This window comes from Phyllobates terribilis, unplaced genomic scaffold (genome assembly GCF_046119375.1).
Source record: "Phyllobates terribilis strain yellow unplaced genomic scaffold, ASM4611937v1 Scaffold_11__3_contigs__length_659146591, whole genome shotgun sequence".
NCBI lineage: Eukaryota > Metazoa > Chordata > Amphibia > Anura > Dendrobatidae > Phyllobates > Phyllobates terribilis.
Window position 1 is genome coordinate 540,060,931 of NW_027362771.1, and position 18,242 is coordinate 540,079,172.

General features: G+C 39.1%; 1 protein-coding gene across 4 annotated transcripts in view; it reads left to right on the forward strand.

Moving 5' to 3' along the window:
- The first annotated feature begins 1,236 nt into the window (after window positions 1-1,236).
- Window positions 1,237-18,242, forward strand: part of LOC141166814 (C-type lectin-like) — an 85,563-nt gene continuing 68,557 nt past the window's right edge. Inside the window, exons 1-4 of one of the 4 annotated variants that reach the window (XM_073653883.1) lie at window positions 1,237-1,426; window positions 7,031-7,081; window positions 7,498-7,605; window positions 12,385-12,426. In XM_073653883.1, coding sequence (XP_073509984.1) covers window positions 1,384-1,426; window positions 7,031-7,081; window positions 7,498-7,605; window positions 12,385-12,426 — 244 coding nt within the window. In that variant the 5' untranslated portion in view covers window positions 1,237-1,383. The remainder of the gene's footprint in view (window positions 1,427-7,030; window positions 7,082-7,497; window positions 7,606-12,384; window positions 12,427-18,242) is intronic. The other 3 variants (XM_073653880.1, XM_073653882.1, XM_073653881.1) reach the window with 3 other exon arrangements.

The window sequence follows — 18,242 nt, forward strand, 5'->3', positions numbered from 1 at the left end:
CGTGCCAGATTTACTACAATGCCACCCACTTGGGACCTAAATTGACTTTTCCTATTATAGCAGTCCACAATATTTTTTTTTGCATTTTAAAATTGTGTAGTGATACAGTAGCAGGCAAAATTAATTCCCCCCTTATTATAAACCTTCGGTACACAATACAATCCTTCATGCCCCGTCCTGCCATCCACTCGACGCCATTAGGAATATATTGACAAGTACATATGGGTTAACCGCAATTGTTCCAACGAATGTGAATATGAGATCGAGGGTGGGAAATTGGCATCTAGATTAAAATATAGAAAGTATCCTCAATGGTAAGTAAAAAGGATCCGCATGGCAAAGTCATAAAAGTATAATTGTCATTCCATGTGATTAAAAGTTGGATATTCAAGACAGTTAAAAACCGTGCCCATTCTCTGACGCGTTTCTACGACCAAGAACTTCGGCCAGAAACGCGTCAGAGAATAGGCATTGTTTTTAACTGTCTTGGATATCCAACTTTTAATCACATGGAATGACAATTATACTTTTATGACTTTGCCATGTGGATCCTTTTTTCTTCCTATGGATTATCGATGGTCAACGGATTTGGATCTAGGCAAATTTAATGAGAGCAGCCATACCGCTCATTACACAGTGAGGTTTTTCCTTGTATTTTTCTTGTTGTATGCTCAATGGTCTCTGGATAGAGCGAAAAACATTGCAGCTCAAACAAATAGAAGTGATTGGTTCGGCTATAAATCATACAATGATACTACCACTAATAACTACATACTGACTGAATTTTCTGATATTCGTCATATTTCAAGTACCAGTGTTGGAGACTGGCTGGGAATCCCTGGTTCTGTTGACCAATAAATATGTAAAGGTAAGGTCCATCTTCACAACTAATTTTTTGATATATAAAAACTTATAAAATGATAAAACAGACCAATTGACAAGGTTAAAATACAATTCTTCTATTAGTTTAGTCTACAGTTGGCAGGGTAACAAAAAATAGGGAACATCTAGAGGTCAGTATGACTGCAGGACAGTTAGTATGGCCACTTATAGCTAAATAGAAGCTGTAGACAAAAAATAACCCAAAATTTAAATTAAGACCATACTCAAAAGCTCATAGTATTTATTGCACAAGCCCACTCCTAGTATAGCTAAGGAACTGAATCTTCCGGAATATCAAGAATCAGCATTTTCCACCAACTTCCTCTATTCTTTCTACACATTATCTGATTTTTATTATTTTCACTGCTTACAGGAAGTCCGAGAGAGCAAATGGACATGGGATTGGGCATGTGATGTATTTGTGGTTCAGAGGTGAGCAAAATCCCTCATACAGAAGACAGTAAGTATCAGAGGAGGCATAGCGGGCTATCACTGGAAGCAATGAAGAATGTTTATGAGCACTCGTTGGATGAATCCAATACAGGTAACAAAAACTATATTTAAGAGACATGATTTTGATGTTGTGGGAACCAAAGGTAGAGTGAAAGGTAATAATAATAAGAAAGCCTATTATGTGGCTAACCAGAAGGATAGGACTAAACTACTCACAACAGACCATAATAAGACACATGATGATGGGACACGGTCTATCATCACTTTTAATAATGGTGCTAAGGATATCCGCTCTATTCTTGATAAATACTGGGCGATTCTTAAAATTTATAGTGAAATTGGTGACTGTATTGCTTCCTATCCCCAAATTACTTTCAGGAAAGGGAGATCATTGGGGGACAGAGTAGTGCACAGTCACTACACCTCTCCATCTGGACTCACTACTTGGTTGTCCTCCAATACCACTGGATGCTATAGATGTAGTGGGTGTTTAGCCTGTGCTTTCCTAAAAGTGACCAAAAATTGTCACTGGTAATCACTGCATTACCTGTATGCTATATAGTATATACAGAGCTCCTGTGTATAATGTCACTGGTAAGTCGCTGTATTACCAGTACACTTACACTATACACTGTATACTATGTACAGAGTTCGTGTGCATAATATCCCTTATGGTAATATCAGGATTGTGTTTTTTTATTAATGATCAGTATTGTAGTATTTGATCACTATGTGGTGGTAATATGTGATTTGGTCATGGTGTGGTGGTATTTGTTCCTTGTATGTGGTATTATTCGGTCACTATGTGGTGGTAATATGTGGTCTGGACATGGTGTGGCGGTATTTTTTCCTTGTATGTGGTATTATTCGGTCACTGTGTGGTGGTAATATTTGGTCTGGTCATGTTGTAGTGGTATTTGTTCCCTGTATGTGGTATTATTCATTATTTTAAAAAATGTATGTGACACATTCCCTTAAATAAAAATAAATAAAAATATGCCTAAAAAGAGTATTGGATATTTTAAGAAATATTTAATAGGTTAGAGTGGAGTGTGGCCCGGCCAAAAGAGTCTATCTTGTCGTGGTGGTGGCGTCTTAAAAAATCTTTTGTCCGAAACAAAAGCTGATGGCTATGTATATAATCTGGTGTTCAATGGAAACTGTTAATGTGTGATTGGTGAGGACGTGGTGCAGAAGTGGAGTTTTTCCAAGAATGGGCGGTGGCACTGTGGAAGGTTCGAGGGGTGAAGGTGTAGCTGCGGTGGAACCTTGGCAGAGTCTCAAGGGGGTCCAAAAATGGGGCCCTGAAATTTCCGTGGAAGGCCTTCTTGTTGGCACCTTTTTATGCATTTAAGCCAGCATACTTCATTTGTTTGCAAGATTTTATTATCCTGATGAAGGGGTCAACTCAATCCTGAATAGCGTAAATGTAGACTTAGTGAATAAAGACATTTAGGTTTCATATATTTTTCAAAAGGAACTACCAGCAGTGCAGAAACTTTAAGTCTGGTTCTTTATGCTGAGACTACGAATATTTCTGCACTACTATTAGGATTCCCACTAGTCTACATTTGACAGGCAACAGCAGCTGGATGCACTCTTTGTGCAGACATGTATTGTGTTCTCTACACAAGGCCGGCCTTAGCGATGTGTAACGCTTTGCAGTCGTACAGGACACCGGCTGTATTGTGGGGTTCTTCATACTGTGTAGGGTAGGGAAATTGTGGAGGTGCCATGTGTTGGACCCCCACTAAGGATAGATCATTAAGCACTGTTGGGGCTTCATATTGTGAATGGGGTATTGTAGGGGCTTCATACTGTGAAAGAGGCATTGTGGTGGGCTTCATACTGTGTAGGATAGGGATATTGTGGAGGTGCCATGTGTTGGACCCCCACTAAGGATAGATCATCAAGCACTGTTTGGGTTTCATATTGTGAATGGGGTATTGTAGGGGCATCATACTGTGAAAGAGGCATTGTGGTGGGCTTCATACTGTGTAGGATAGGGATATTGTGGAGGTGCCATGTGTTGGACCCCCACTAAGGATAGATCATCAATATCTAACTAAAGTGGCTATCTGGCCATACTAAAAACTGTACAGGCACTATAAATGGGATAAAAATAACAAATATGCACCATCATATTTCCTGAGTAGAAAAACAATGGGCTTGGGCACTCAAGTATAATTATAATGAGCTACCTTAGAGGGGGGTGATATACATTTATATATTCTTCACGCACCCCTTCCATCTGTGTTTACATACAGTATTGTCCTGAGAGCTTCCTCTCCTTATGCTCCAGTTTTTTCAGAGTCCAAGACAATGAAGCTGTTCACATTGATCGTGATTCACCCCCATACATTTATATCTGCACATCTGGTCAATTTTTTAATTTTTGAATCTGAGAAGACTCGATAAAAAAGTCCTGGGAGAAATCAAAAGGGTAGAAAGGGATGTAAAATTGCAAAGTAGAGCACAACTCAAGGATGCTATTAACTCCTTGAATTCCACCTCCATCATGGATGTCAGTGGTTTCCTTGCTGTGGGGCCAAATGTTCAGAATTCAACAGAACATAAATAGGAAATTCCTCTAACCCACAGTTTCCTTTCTTTTATCTCACAACTGCTATCACATTTTTTTCATACTCGAATTTACTTCATACTAAGTTTTTGGTTTTGCTGAGCGAAGTATTTACTCCTAAATCCAGAGATGCCATTGCAGCACGCACAATGTCCCAAAGGGCTCAGAGGCTGTCATCACCTTAGAAAGGAAATATCCGAGTTGCTTTTAGACGTTTAGATGTCAGGTATGGGGCGACACAATGTTTTCACGGGAAAAATGATCTCACGGTTGAGGATTCTAACGGATACAATCAAATGTATCAGATGCCACAGAAATTTTGACAAATTTGGCAAATCTGCATTAATTTGCAGGCTATGTTTGTGAATGCGGTTTCTGAAATAATTTTCACATGCATTGGAGGTTTTGCCTCTGTAGTAAAAAAAATTTGCTCAGGAAATAAGTGTTTTATATATTTACTGTGGTTTACTAGGTTGAAAAGCCAAAAATTAGTCCCATTCAATGACAATAGGGATAATTTTTGGGCGGAAATTATGTGTCAGATTTTAATCCAACACGTCTTTAGGAGTTGATCCGTGCAATTAACCAAATAGATGTTGGGGACTTCTGCTGCATGTGTCCATCCCGGTATCAAAAAGATAAAATAATGACCTAGAATTCGTTTGTGCTGAATCTTGGTTTCCGCACAACTTCTTGATTTATTTTTATTTTTGGGGAGTAAGATTAATTGTAGACACATCCTCTGTATCTCCTTCCGTCTGTAGATGACCAACCACACCAAGACTCCCCAACCAATGATCTTAAGATAAAAAGTAGACATGAGGGGAAAATCCAGGCCTGAAAGCCCTCTGTCCTAAACATCCCCAGGAGGATCCAGAATTTAAATTGTTCGTAAGCCTATACCAGTGGCATCACTAGTCTCAGTATTAGGATTACCACTTAGTCATATATTTCATATATGCAGAGACAATACATAAATAAGTAGATATCCTGATATTTGGACCTTTTTCTTTTATTTCACAGGGTCCACTTGATGCAAATGCCAAATATGCAAAATAAAACATAGTTGTCCCACCATAAGACTTTGTACCCACTGCTCCTTGTATATAACCCGTACCAAGTTACTGTTCAGTAAAAGTTTTAGAACAAGAGTCTCCTTTATTAAACTTTAAAACCTATGGTCTTGGCCGGCCAACATTATCGGACACAGGCGGCCTGCACAGGTGAAAGGCCCTCACATCACCAACATCAGCACCCAGTCAGGACCCCCTCTTTCATGTAGCATGCCAGGGCATAGTAGGAGAAGACCGGTGCCTCACCTGCGTCTACCACCCCGCACCGTGCTGCATAGTTTTAGTATAGAAAATAACGTGTATCTCAAAGAGGTTATTCCAGTATCCAACGGGGTTTAGAATTAAAATCTAATTCATTAGGTGCTCATACATATGGGCAAATCCTTTGGTCTGTAGGGCAGATTTAATGGCCTAATGAAAAGTTACAGTAACTAAGTCCCTGGAGATTCAGCAAGTCATTGTTTCCTCTTCTTTAGGGTCAGAGGTCTAGCACTCAACCTTAAGAAGTAGGAGTATAAGATAAGTTCTTATTCTCTAATGTAAAATTGTTCTATATTCATATTTGTCATCCTCTTTCCTTACAATCATTTCCACAATGCTCTTATCATCAGAGTTTCTAGATAGCTTGTATCCTTATTTTGCTTAGTATGTTATTTTTGGCTAAGAAAAGGGCAATCTTTCCTGACACAGACTTAAGACCATAAAACGTCTTAGATATGTTGCTGATCTACTTATAATGAAGCATCTGCTACACTCATGTTTCCTTCAAAACTTTAATATTTTCTTCTGCCATGTCATGTATAATAAAGTATCTAATAACCAATGTAAAGAGAAGTGTGTAATGAAACCTTAAGCACAAAATGTCTTTGGAGTTAGACTTTGTGCTGGCCAATCTTTTAGACACAGTCTAAGGAGTACCTTGACTGGGATCTGGACTTCACTTTATGAATCCTAAGTGTCACGATACTGTTGTCTGATAACCCGGGACCAGGGGCTCCTACCTTTTCCCTAACAATAGGGGCGCCCTAGCTATCCTTGCTCCGCAGGTTACTTCTGATGGTGAAAATGATCGGGCCACGTACCTTGCTGTTCTTCTGAGTCAGCCCTTATCTGTCCAGATAAAAAAAAAAAAGGATGTATAGGGATAAATTAAAATATCAAACAAACAAAATATGCCCTCACAGGCAACAGAGGGAAAACACCAAAGGGATTAGGAAGGTAAACAAAAATAGAAAAGGAAGGGACTACGCACACAGCCAAAACATCAAGCAACAGTCACAGAACAACTCTCCTTAAATGCCTCTACCGAACACCGAATCCTCCACTCCTAACCAGGCATTGCAAGACTTAACACTGTCAATCCAGATTGTCAGAGCAGAGACTGTATAGGAGAAGGGAGTGGCTGATACTGAACAGATGAGAACTTCCAGGAAGGAAGCTACAGAGACTTTATGCTAAGAAGTTTAACTCCTGCACTGCTGAACGAACCAGCACCATTTAATAAGAGGGAGAAGTGCTTCTATTCAATGCAGGAGTACGTGTATTAAGACACTGTGGTTTTCTGGCTCCTCTCTGTCATGGTAAACCCGTGATCCTAAGTTCCTGAAAAGAAGCTGACTGGTGCAGCCAGATGAAGGAAAAACTAAACTAGCCATCGTCAAACCCAAAGAATCAGTAAAAGGACAGAATAAGATCCTAAAGTGTAGTCAGGGATAGCTGGATCAGAATCCAAAAATTTCAGAAGAATTAAAACAGTCCAAGGCCCTATAAGAATGGGCATTTATTTCAGAGACATAGCTGGGTTACAACTTACAATACTAGGTCAAAACATGGCACAAGATAGTATAACAAATATACGAAAAAGGGGGATTAAAATAGTGTGCAAGAACCTCTGGCATATTAATGTAGGAAAAATTACCTTAACATAATTTTTATGTATCGCAATCACGTCAATGTCAAGTTTCCTTGTCCTGGTAGATTTTGAAAATAGGAAAGACCTTTCAGTATCAATTAATCAAATTAATTTTTTCTTTCCACTTAGATATGGACGCATCTTCAGCTAACTTCAACGAAACATTTTTTAGCCATATAGGTGAGAACAAAACCAGAACGTTACCTATATGTATATTTATAAATGTAGCCATTCAGATAATCTCTTATTCCCATTTTATAAAGTGTTGGCAGGTGTCCCAGAGGTTGGATCCCAAACGATGATCAAGTAATGGCATTATCTAGCAGATGCCGCTACTTTATAAGATGGGAATCCTCCTTTACATCTTATCAATATGAACCTTAGAAATCCATTCCTAATTCTGAATATTGTGACATGTTCCCCAAAGTGAAATCACTGCTACTCTCATTATCTTTCCTAAGCTCTGTTCCCTCTGATCTTATGTCTTCTATAAGGAATACAAAGGTTTTTTTCTAAGATCTGTTAGGGTCACGACATAGATTAAAAATCAGATCTTTATTGTGAGTATGGTCCGTTTCTTCTCATGTTTTAAACAGGAAGATATCCAAAGAAAAGTCATGGTTGGCTGTCCCTGGCTTTGATAGTTACATTGGGCATCATATTTATCATCTTGGGCATCCTCACCGGCATCCTGTTTGGTCATTGTAAGTATTGAAGATGCGTCACAGTGGTATGCATACCAAATATCTTTGGCTAAAAGATTTGCCCCTTATATGGCAGTTTTCTAGGCGGTTTGGTGTCCTATTCTTTTATGTCTAGTTTCCTTGGGCCACAGTTCCTAGGACGCAGTGTCCCATGATTTGGTTCCAGTTAAATAAAGCACTATGGACCCGATTCATTATTGCATTTATCCCTGTTTTTTTGGTGAGTATTTAGAGTTTTGCGCCTATATTTTGTTTGCGCCATATCCATCTTTCCAGTAGCGCCTGTTTTTGAAGTCTGTTCTATGTGTTTCATAGCTTTTAAGGTTCAAGGTAGACACAAGTCCATTGAGTTCAACCTATAACCTAACATGTTGATCCAGAAGACAAAAACTTATTGAGGCAGATTCTAATTGTCCCATATTAGGGGAAAAAATCCTTCCAGACTAGTTCCCTGGATCAATGCTTCATCACAGAATCTAATACCCAAAATCTGTAGTATTATATTTTATGAGAAAGGCATTCAGGCCCTCCTTGTACTTTTGTAGTGAATCAACCATTACAACCTCATGTGGCAGAGAGTTTCATAGTCTCAATGCTCTTACAGTAAAAAATCCATAGCCTCGCTGCTCGCACAGTAAAGAATCCATAGTCTCACTGCTCTAACAGTAAAGAATCTATAGTCTCGCTGTTCTTACAGTAAATAATCCATAGTCTCACTGCTCTAACAGTAAATAATCCATAGTCTCACTGCTCTAACAGTAAAGAATCCATAGTCTCACTGCTCTAACAGTAAAGAATCCATAGTCTCACTGCTCTTACAGTAAAGAATCCATAGTCTCACTGCTCTTACAGTAAAGAATCCATAGTCTCACTGCTCTTACAGTAAAAAATCCATAGCCTCGCTGCTCTTACAGTAAAGAATCCATAGTCTCAGTGCTTTAACAGTAAAGAATTCATAGTCTCACTACTCTTACAGTAAATAATCCATAGTCTCACTGCTCTTACAGTAAAGAATCCATAGTCTCGCTGTTCTTACAGTAAAGAATCCATAGTCTCACTACTCTTACAGTAAAGAATCCATAGTCTCACTGCTCTTACAGTAAATAATCCATAGTCTCGCTGTTCTTACTGTAAATAATCCAAAGCCTCACTGCTCTTACAGTAAAGAATCCATAGTCTCACTGCTCTTACAGTAAAGAATTCATAGTCTCACTACTCTTACAGTAAAGAATCAATAGTCTCACTGTTCTTACAGAAAATAATCCAAAGCCTCACTGCTCTTACAGTAAAGAATCCATAGTCTTGCTGTTCTTACAGTAAAGAATCCATAGTCTCACTACTCTTACAGTAAAGAATCCATAGTCTCACTGATCTTACAGTAAGGAATCCATAGTCTTGCTGTTCTTACAGTAAAAAATCCAGTCTCACTGCTCTTACAGTAAAGATTCCATAGTCTCACTGCTCTTACAGTAAAGAATCCATACTTTCAGTGATCTTACAGTAAAGAATCCATAGTCTCACTGCTCTTACAGTAAAGAATCCATAGTCTCACTGCTCTTACAGTAAAGAATCCATAGTCTCGCTGTTCTTACAGTAAAGAATCCATGGACTCACTGCTCTTACAGTAAAGAATCTATAGTCTCGCTGTTCTTACAGTAAAGATTCCATAGTCTCACTGCTCTTACAGTAAAGAATCCATAGTCTCACTGCTCTTACAGTAAAGAATCCAGTCTCGCTGTTCTTACAGTAAAGAATCCATAGTCTCACTGCTCTTACAGTAAAGAATCCATAGTCTCACTGCTCTTACAGTAAAGAATCCATAGTCTCGCTGTTCTTACAGTAAAGAATCCATGGACTCACTGCTCTTACAGTAAAGAATCCATAGTCGCGCTGTTCTTACAGTAAAGATTCCATAGTCTCACTGCTCTTACAGTAAAGAATCCATAGTCTCACTGCTCTTACAGTAAAGAATCCAGTCTCACTGTTCTTACAGTAAAGAATCCATAGTCTCACTACTCTTACAGTAAAGAATCCAGTCTCGCTGTTCTTACAGTAAAGAATCCATAGTCTCACTACTCTTACAGTAAAGAATCCATAGCCTCGCTGCTCTTACAGTAAAGAATCCATAGTCTCACTGCTCTTACAGTAAATAATCCATAGTCTCGCTGTTCTTACAGAAAATAATCCAAAGCCTCACTGCTCTTACAGTAAAGAATCCATAGTCTTGCTGTTCTTACAGTAAAGAATCCATAGTCTCACTACTCTTACAGTAAAGAATCCATAGTCTCACTGCTCTTACAGTAAGGAATCCATAGTCTTGCTGTTCTTACAGTAAAAAATCCAGTCTCACTGCTCTTACAGTAAAGAATCTATAGTCTCGCTGTTCTTACAGTAAATAATCCATAGTCTCACTTCTCTTACAGTAAAGATTCCATAGTCTCACTGCTCTTACAGTAAAGAATCCATACTTTCAGTGATCTTACAGTAAAGAATCCATAGTCTCACTGCTCTTACAGTAAAGAATCCATAGTCTCACTGCTCTTACAGTAAAGAATCCATAGTCTCGCTGTTCTTACAGTAAAGAATCCATGGACTCACTGCTCTTACAGTAAAGAATCTATAGTCTCGCTGTTCTTACAGTAAAGATTCCATAGTCTCACTGCTCTTACAGTAAAGAATCCATAGTCTCACTGCTCTTACAGTAAAGAATCCAGTCTCGCTGTTCTTACAGTAAAGAATCCATAGTCTCACTGCTCTTACAGTAAAGAATCCATAGTCTCGCTGTTCTTACAGTAAAGAATCCATGGACTCACTGCTCTTACAGTAAAGAATCTATAGTCGCGCTGTTCTTACAGTAAAGATTCCATAGTCTCACTGCTCTTACAGTAAAGAATCCATAGTCTCACTGCTCTTACAGTAAAGAATCCAGTCTCGCTGTTCTTACAGTAAAGAATCCATAGTCTCACTGCTCTTACAGTAAAGAATCCATAGTCTCACTGCTCTTACAGTAAAGAATCCAGTCTCGCTGTTCTTACAGTAAAGAATCACCTTCTTTGATTATGAATCTTCTTTCCTCTATACGTAGAGGATGCCCTCTTGTCACAGTCACACAAAAGATCATTATAAAGATCTCTGTACCGTCCTCTCGTATATTTGTACATTGTTATAAGATCGCCCGTAAGACTTCATTTTTCCAAACTGAGAAGCCCCAAGTTTAATTACCTGTCTTGATGCCTGCAGTTTATTAAACAGGATGCCTTAACAACCTTTGTTGCTCTGCACCCGCTCTAGTTCAGCTATATCCTTTTTATACACTGGAGACCAGAACTGTACACAGTATTCTAAGTGCGGTCGCACTAGTGACTTCTGTAGAGGCAAAACTATGTTCTTGTCATGAGCATCTATGCCTCTTTTAATACATCTTATGATTGTATCTGCCTTGGCAGCAGCTGCCTGGCATTGGTCACTAACATTGAGTTTGCCATCCAGCCATACGCCCAAGTGTTTTTCAGTGACAGTTTTCCCCAGTGGTCTACAATTTAGTACATAATTATACATTTTATTTCTTCTGCCCAAGTGCATGACCTTACATTTATCTACATTAAACTTCAATGTGATCTCCTGTTGTTTTTTTAGTTCGTCAATGTGAAAGGAGTTTAGGGTTTCTCAATGTTTTCATTAGATTGATTTTGCGACTTTTGAAAAAGTTGAAATTTTTTTCCCATTTGTACTCCAGATCCATCCTGGAGTGATTTTATGTACGTCAGTTTTTTTTTTTGCACAATTTTTGCGCCACTTGTGTCAAAGTGTAAAGACATGAATGAATACCAGTTTTGAGTTTCATGAACTTCGTGCCCCATTTTGAAGAATTTAGCTAAAAAAACTTAAACAAATATGGCCAATATTGAAAAGTGACTAACCCCTCCACCCCCACAAATGATGAATCAGGGCCTATGTCCCTGCACACAAGGCACCTCCGATGTCAATATTAAGGGAAGGCCATTGGCATTGGTGGCCTCGGCATTCAGATACTGCACCAAATCCCTAAGCTACGAAAAACCACTGGGAAACCTCACAGGCAGCTGCCTGGCAATGTTATTTTGGCACTTTATGGCAGTGTTAATGTATTGAGCAATGTATTGTTTGGCCATAATATGGTGCAATGTAATGGTGGTATAAATTACTATGCTGTACACCAGCCAACCTAAGCCTTCAGAGATGTTTCTATTAGAGATTAGCACTTTACGAGCACGCTTTGCTTTGTATGCAACATATTTTCCATCTATATCATAGTATTTCCATCCAACATTGTGAATGGCATTCTACAGAAATAGACTAACCTATTTTTTTTCACCTTTGGCAATGCAGCCCAGCATTTCCGCCATGATATCCACTGATCTTGCCTCTGCATATTTCACTGCGCAATTTCGGCCGTGATAAGTTCATGGCAGTCCATGGTGAAAAATTGACCAGTGCTGCGGATAGGAAATCTCAATCGATGCTGTGGATTTTCTCTGTGGATCCACTTAAAAATCTACATCCAAGAGTATTTGTAGCATATTTGAAGCAGTTTTTGATGTGGACTTTGAAGTGGATCTGCTTCAAAGTCCAGGTCCAAAAACTTAATGTGTACGTACTTTTACAGTAATGGAGACACCTGTATCCTATGTGTCCACCTCTCCTGACTTCTGATCCTTTATTTTTGAACTTTCAGGTTTGCCTTTTCATGTGGCCTGTAAATCACTTGATAGGATCTCACACTTTTCCTTCCTCCTCCAGATGCAACTCTGAGCAATGAACTCACAGTTCTGAAGTTTAATGGTAAATACTTTTCATTTGGTAAAACTTTTCACAGCATTGTAAAATAATATATGATGTAGAGAAACAGCATACGGCATGTAAATAAATATACGGGTGCATCTCACTAAATTAGAATATCATCAAAAAGTTAATTTATCAACATTAACAGAAATAAACACTTGAAATAGATCACTCTGTCTGTAATGACTCTATGTAATATATGAGTTTCACTTTTTGTATCGAAGAACTGAAATAAATTAACTTTTTGATGATATTCTAGAAATGAGAGTCTGCTAAGACACTTTAAATATTCCTTAAGAGAAAGGTCGGCTGAGATCTCTTATTGAACGGACATGCGCAGTGACTATTTAATAATGGGAACTACCTATTTGGACAGATGCCTTTTACAGAGTACAATAGGCAACCCTACAATGCTGTCATGGACAAGAGAACTGGAGGGGGGGGGGGCTTTTATTTTTTGCTCCTTGCCTTCTAGTCATATTTTTGCTATCTATTTTGATGGTTCAGGACCAATTTGAGTTGGTTTTGTTCTTGTCCTGTTGATATAATGAGTTTAAAATCTTTCCCTCTCTGGTGAAAGAGGGGAGGGGGGATGAAAAGAACCACTGCGAGATGTACGGATGTTAAATTTGAGCCCTTGGTGAAGGGCAAGGCGGTGGCGGGGGGGAAGAATATTAATTATATTAAGAATATTTGATACTTAAGATTTATGATACTGGTGGCAAAATTTATAGAAAGTACCTTTGGGAGCGGCGGGCGGGGGGGAATTATAAGTGAAGTAGTTAGGGGAATCTCTAACTTAGGAGCCCAAACAGGAATGGAGAACCCACAGCTTCTAGAGAGCACTCAAAGAGGGGAGGAGAGGTAGAAAAGGGGGGTGCGGGGGAGGGCACCGACAGCAAAGGAGAGAAACAGAGGAAAAGGAAACATTGTTAAGTGTATTTTATGGGTAGTTTTAAAGTTATAAGCTGGAATGTTAGGGGTTTATCGGAGAAAACCAGAAGAGCAACGATATTTAAAAGCTTGCAGGACCAAGGGGCATCGGTAATTTGTCTTTTAGAAACACATCTACTAAAGGAAACAACCCAGATTATAAATAGGAGGTGGATAAAGAAAGCATATCACTCTACATTTTCTAATTACGCCAGAGGGGTCTCAATTCTAATTAATAGGTCCACACCTTTTGAAGAATTGGATGTTTATATTGATCCAGAAGGGCAGGGAGTAGCAATTAAAGGGATCTTTTTTGGGGTCACAATGTGTATAGTGGCACTATACATCCCTCCCCCCTTACTCTAGCACCAAAATTAGACTAATGCGAGAATACGCTGAACGAGGAAGAATATTACCGTTTTTGATGATGGGAGACTTTAATAACGTAACTGATAATTTTTGGGACAGGAGTAAGAGGCAATCAAACATACAGGAAAGTACTAATACAGTTTTTGGCCACTTCATAAAAGAAATTGGAATGATTGATACATGGAGGGTTAAGAACACAGGGAAACGAAGCTATTCGTGCCACTCCACATCATATGGTACGTTATCACGTATAGACTTGGCATTGGCAGATGAACTAGCAGACTCCATGATAAAGGAGGTAAAATACCTCCCTAGAATAATCTCAGACCATAGCCCAGTTATGGTAACCATTGGGTACGGATCTCAAAAAGGAATAGTCAGAGTGGGATGGAAAATGCACCCTGTATGGTTACAACATCTTAATGTTCAGAGTATAGAAGAAGAATTGAAAGAATTTTTTATTAATAATGATGCTAGTACTGATAAATTAATAGAATGGGACGCGATGAAGGCCTTTCTGAGAGGATTATTGTTTAGGGACATTTGTAGGCGTAAATCACAAACCCAAAAAGAAGAAAAAGAAGGCCTAAAAGCATTGAAAAGGGTGAAGGAAGAAGCCACAAATAGTAATACTCCTGAGGTACAACGCAGTCTAAAAAATGCACAGGATAAGATAAATAAGATCCTAATTGATAAAATGACAAAAATGCAGGCGTTTCGGAAAGTTAACTTTTATGTTGAAGGGGAAAAGGTTGGGCATCTATTATCGGTTATAGCATCGGCACAAAGGAACAGTTCCTTTATCCATGAAATGATTGACGATAAGGGGAAGATCACTACTGAATTAGAGGGAATATTGGGAATCTTTAGTGACTTTTATAAAAAACTTTATTCACCGGAAGGGATGGGGACTTCTGAGGAAATAGATAATTTTGTTAATCCAATTACGCTCCCTAAACTAAATTCTGAAAACAGAGAAAGGCTGGACTCTCCCATTACTGTTGAGGAAATGGAGAACGCTCTGCATGGCATGGCTAGTGAGAAAGCCCCAGGTATAGATGGGTTACCATTAGAAGTATACAAACAATTTTCTGAACTTCTGCTGCCTAAACTGTTGAAAGTATTTGAAGAGTCAAATGAGGGGGGAATACTACCGGCTTCTATGAGGGAGGCGGTGATAGTGGTAATCCCTAAGGAGGGGAAAGACCCTAAAATACCTGAATCATACAGACCAATCTCGTTACTGACCGCTGACGTTAAAATTCTGGCCAAAGTCCTAGCTAATAGGTTAACCAGGGTAATTTCCTCACTAATACATCCAGATCAGTCTGGCTTCATGCCCAATAGATCCACTGCGGTTAACATTAGAAGATAATATCTTAATCTTCAACTTAAAACCAATAACCCAGGCCGTAGAATAATCACCTCACTGGACGCCCAAAAGGCATTTGATAGTGTACAATGGAACTACTTATGGACAGTTATGCAAAAATTCGGCTTTGGACCAAAATTTGCTGAATGGGTGCAATTACTGTATTCACAACCTACTGCCAAGATAAGAATTAATGGAGCAATATCACCCTCATTTCATTTAGGTAGAGGAACCAGACAGGGGTGCCCACTGTCGCCGGTTCTGTTTGCCATGGCAATTGAACCTTTGGCTGCAATTATTAGGGAAACAAAGGAGATCCAAGGGTTCAAATATGGAATATTAGAGGAAAAAATTGCTCTATATGCAGATGATCTATTATTATTTCTGAGTGACTCAGATAAATCATTGAGCCATGCCATGCAGATAATTGAGAGATTTGGGACGATATCGGGGCTGAAGATTAACTGGTCCAAATCAGTCCTATTTAAGGTGGATCAAGATGCTGAGCTGACAAATAAAGGGGAAGATGTTGATAGCTTGCAGAGTAAAAAAGAGTTTAAGTACTTAGGAATACAAATATCTTTACCGGTTACAGATTATCTTAATACTAATTTATCGCCACTACTTCAAAAATTGAAAACTAAAATAGATATATGGAATAAACTACATTTAACGGTGGTAGGGAGAATAAATCTTTTTAAAATGATTTTGATGCCCAAGTTACTATACATCCTACATAACGCCCCTATTTGGATATCTAAAATGAGATTTAAGTCCTTAAATGTAATAATCAGAGCCCTGGTATGGGGGAAGAAGCAGGCGAGAATAAAGCTAGAAACTCTCCAAAGACCCAAAGAGGAGGGTGGTTTGGCACTACCAAACCCGGAGATTTATTATTTGGCAGCGCAGAGTCAACAATTTAGAGGATGGTCATGTTTGGGATCTGGTGGATCTACAAAAAGAATTTTGGAACATTCCATTGGAGAAAGGCAAATACTTGAGGGATTGGAGGGAGGAGACATAAATAGGTTGGGAGAAAAAATGCCTACAATGGACCTTATTCATAAAACCTGGAACCTGGTAAAGAGAGTGAGGGGAATAAAGGGATTGACTAAATTTACCCCTATATGGAATAATAATAATCTTCCAGAGATGCAAAAGATTGGTATCATAAGAGAATGGACAGATAAAGGAATTAATTATATGTATCAAATAATGGAAGGGGAAAATGCTAAATCCTTCTCACAGCTACAGAAAGAATTCTTGTTGACAAATTCAGAATGGTATCACTATAGACAGATTAATCATGCAATCCAGACCCCAAAAATCAGGAAACGTATGGTAGTGGAAACAGGTCTAGTTATGGAATGCATCTGTCAAGAGGGGACCACCAGGGGAGTAATCTCGGGCACGTATAAGGACTTGATGCATACTTTTCTGCTGGAGTATCCAATAAAATCTAAAAATAAATGGGGAAAAGGAAGTAGGAATCATAGGGGATGATATTTGGGAAAACATATTGAAATATATACCTATGCTTTCGATGAGCGAACCTGCTAGACTGTCACATATTTATGTAATCCACAGAGTCTATAGATCTCCATTAATTATGCATAAAATGGGGTTGAAAGATAACTCGGAATGCCCAAGATGTGGAAGAGAGGAAGCGGGCATATATCACATGATATGGGAATGCCCTAGACTATTAAGATTCTGGTCTGTGGGCTTTGCCGAGACTGAAGGCGCGTATAGATGCGAAGTCCCAGGAGACCCTGTTACATGTCTGTTGGGCTATGTAGAAGAAATACTAGCTGATAAAAATATAAAAATAGCCATTGCTAGATTACTCTATTGTGCTAGGAAAGTTATAGCAAGAAAGTGGATAGGAGCTGATCCCTCTTCTGAAGAAGAGTTCCTTAGACAAATGGAATTTATTATACAAATGGAAAAGGGAATATACGAAAAAAGAGGGAAGTTGAGCACATTTGAAAAGATATGGGAGCCATGGATACAATACAAGGGAATTTGAGAACACTGACTCCAAACTTATAGAATACAGTACAAATTAACACTTAAATAATACACCACTGGTTTTCTACCATAACTGATTAATAGAAAAAGCTTCAAACAATAAAGAAATTTCTATTTTCCTCTCTACCGGTTAGGGGAAGGGGTGCTGTCGGAAAGGGGTGGGGGGAGGAGGGGATTGTTGGAATGTTCTTGTTCCTTGTTCACCTTTTTAAAAAAATTAATGCCTTGGAATTATTGTATGTCTAAATATGATCAATAAAAATGTATTTGATTAAAAAAAAATTTTTTTTTGATGATATTCTAATTTAGTGATGATATTCTAATTTAGTGAGATACACCTGTATATTGTGTATGTGTGTGGGTATATATTTATAGTCATATATTCATAGTTTATAGTGTTCCAATCTATTACTGAATATACATAATGTAATGCAGCGACTTGCGGCATTACGGTAATGGTCCAGGATGTGTTTTGGCTGACCATGTACCTCCCCCTCAGGTGACTGGTCACATGACTGTGACATCAGCACAGGTCCTGTGTGTGTGTACTGCAGAATATATAAACCCTGGTAGTCTTGAGACAGGGTGTGTAAGGCGTGAGGCTTGTTCCTGTGTGGGACACCGCTAGAGTGTGAGGCCTAGTGAGGCCCATTGAAGCCTGGTGAAGCCTGAAAGGCAGAGGCTGGATCCTTAGGTGTAAGCGATACCAGTAGCCTTGGAAGGCAAGAGTCCTGGAAGGCAGAGCCTGGGTGTTAGGTGAGACAACATACCAGTAGCCTTTGAAGGAACGAGGGCTGGAGACCCCCATCTGGGAAGCCGCAAAGCCACAGTGGTGGCAGAATAAGTCTGAAGCAGCTAAAACCCGGCGAAGGTAAAAACACTGTTGATGTGGACATTTCTATAAGTGACTTTGCTGGGGGCTGCAACTGGAGCCAAGTGGGCCTGTCTGCCACTTGAAAGGCTCCTGGACGTTATATGTAATATGTCGGCGAGCCACTGAGTTGGACTCTGTTATAGCAGTTAGGTTGTATAATAAACTGCTGGAGTGTGAAAACTGAAAAAACGTGGCTGGTGTGCTTTAATTGACCCGGTGCAGCGAGTGTCCCCCAGT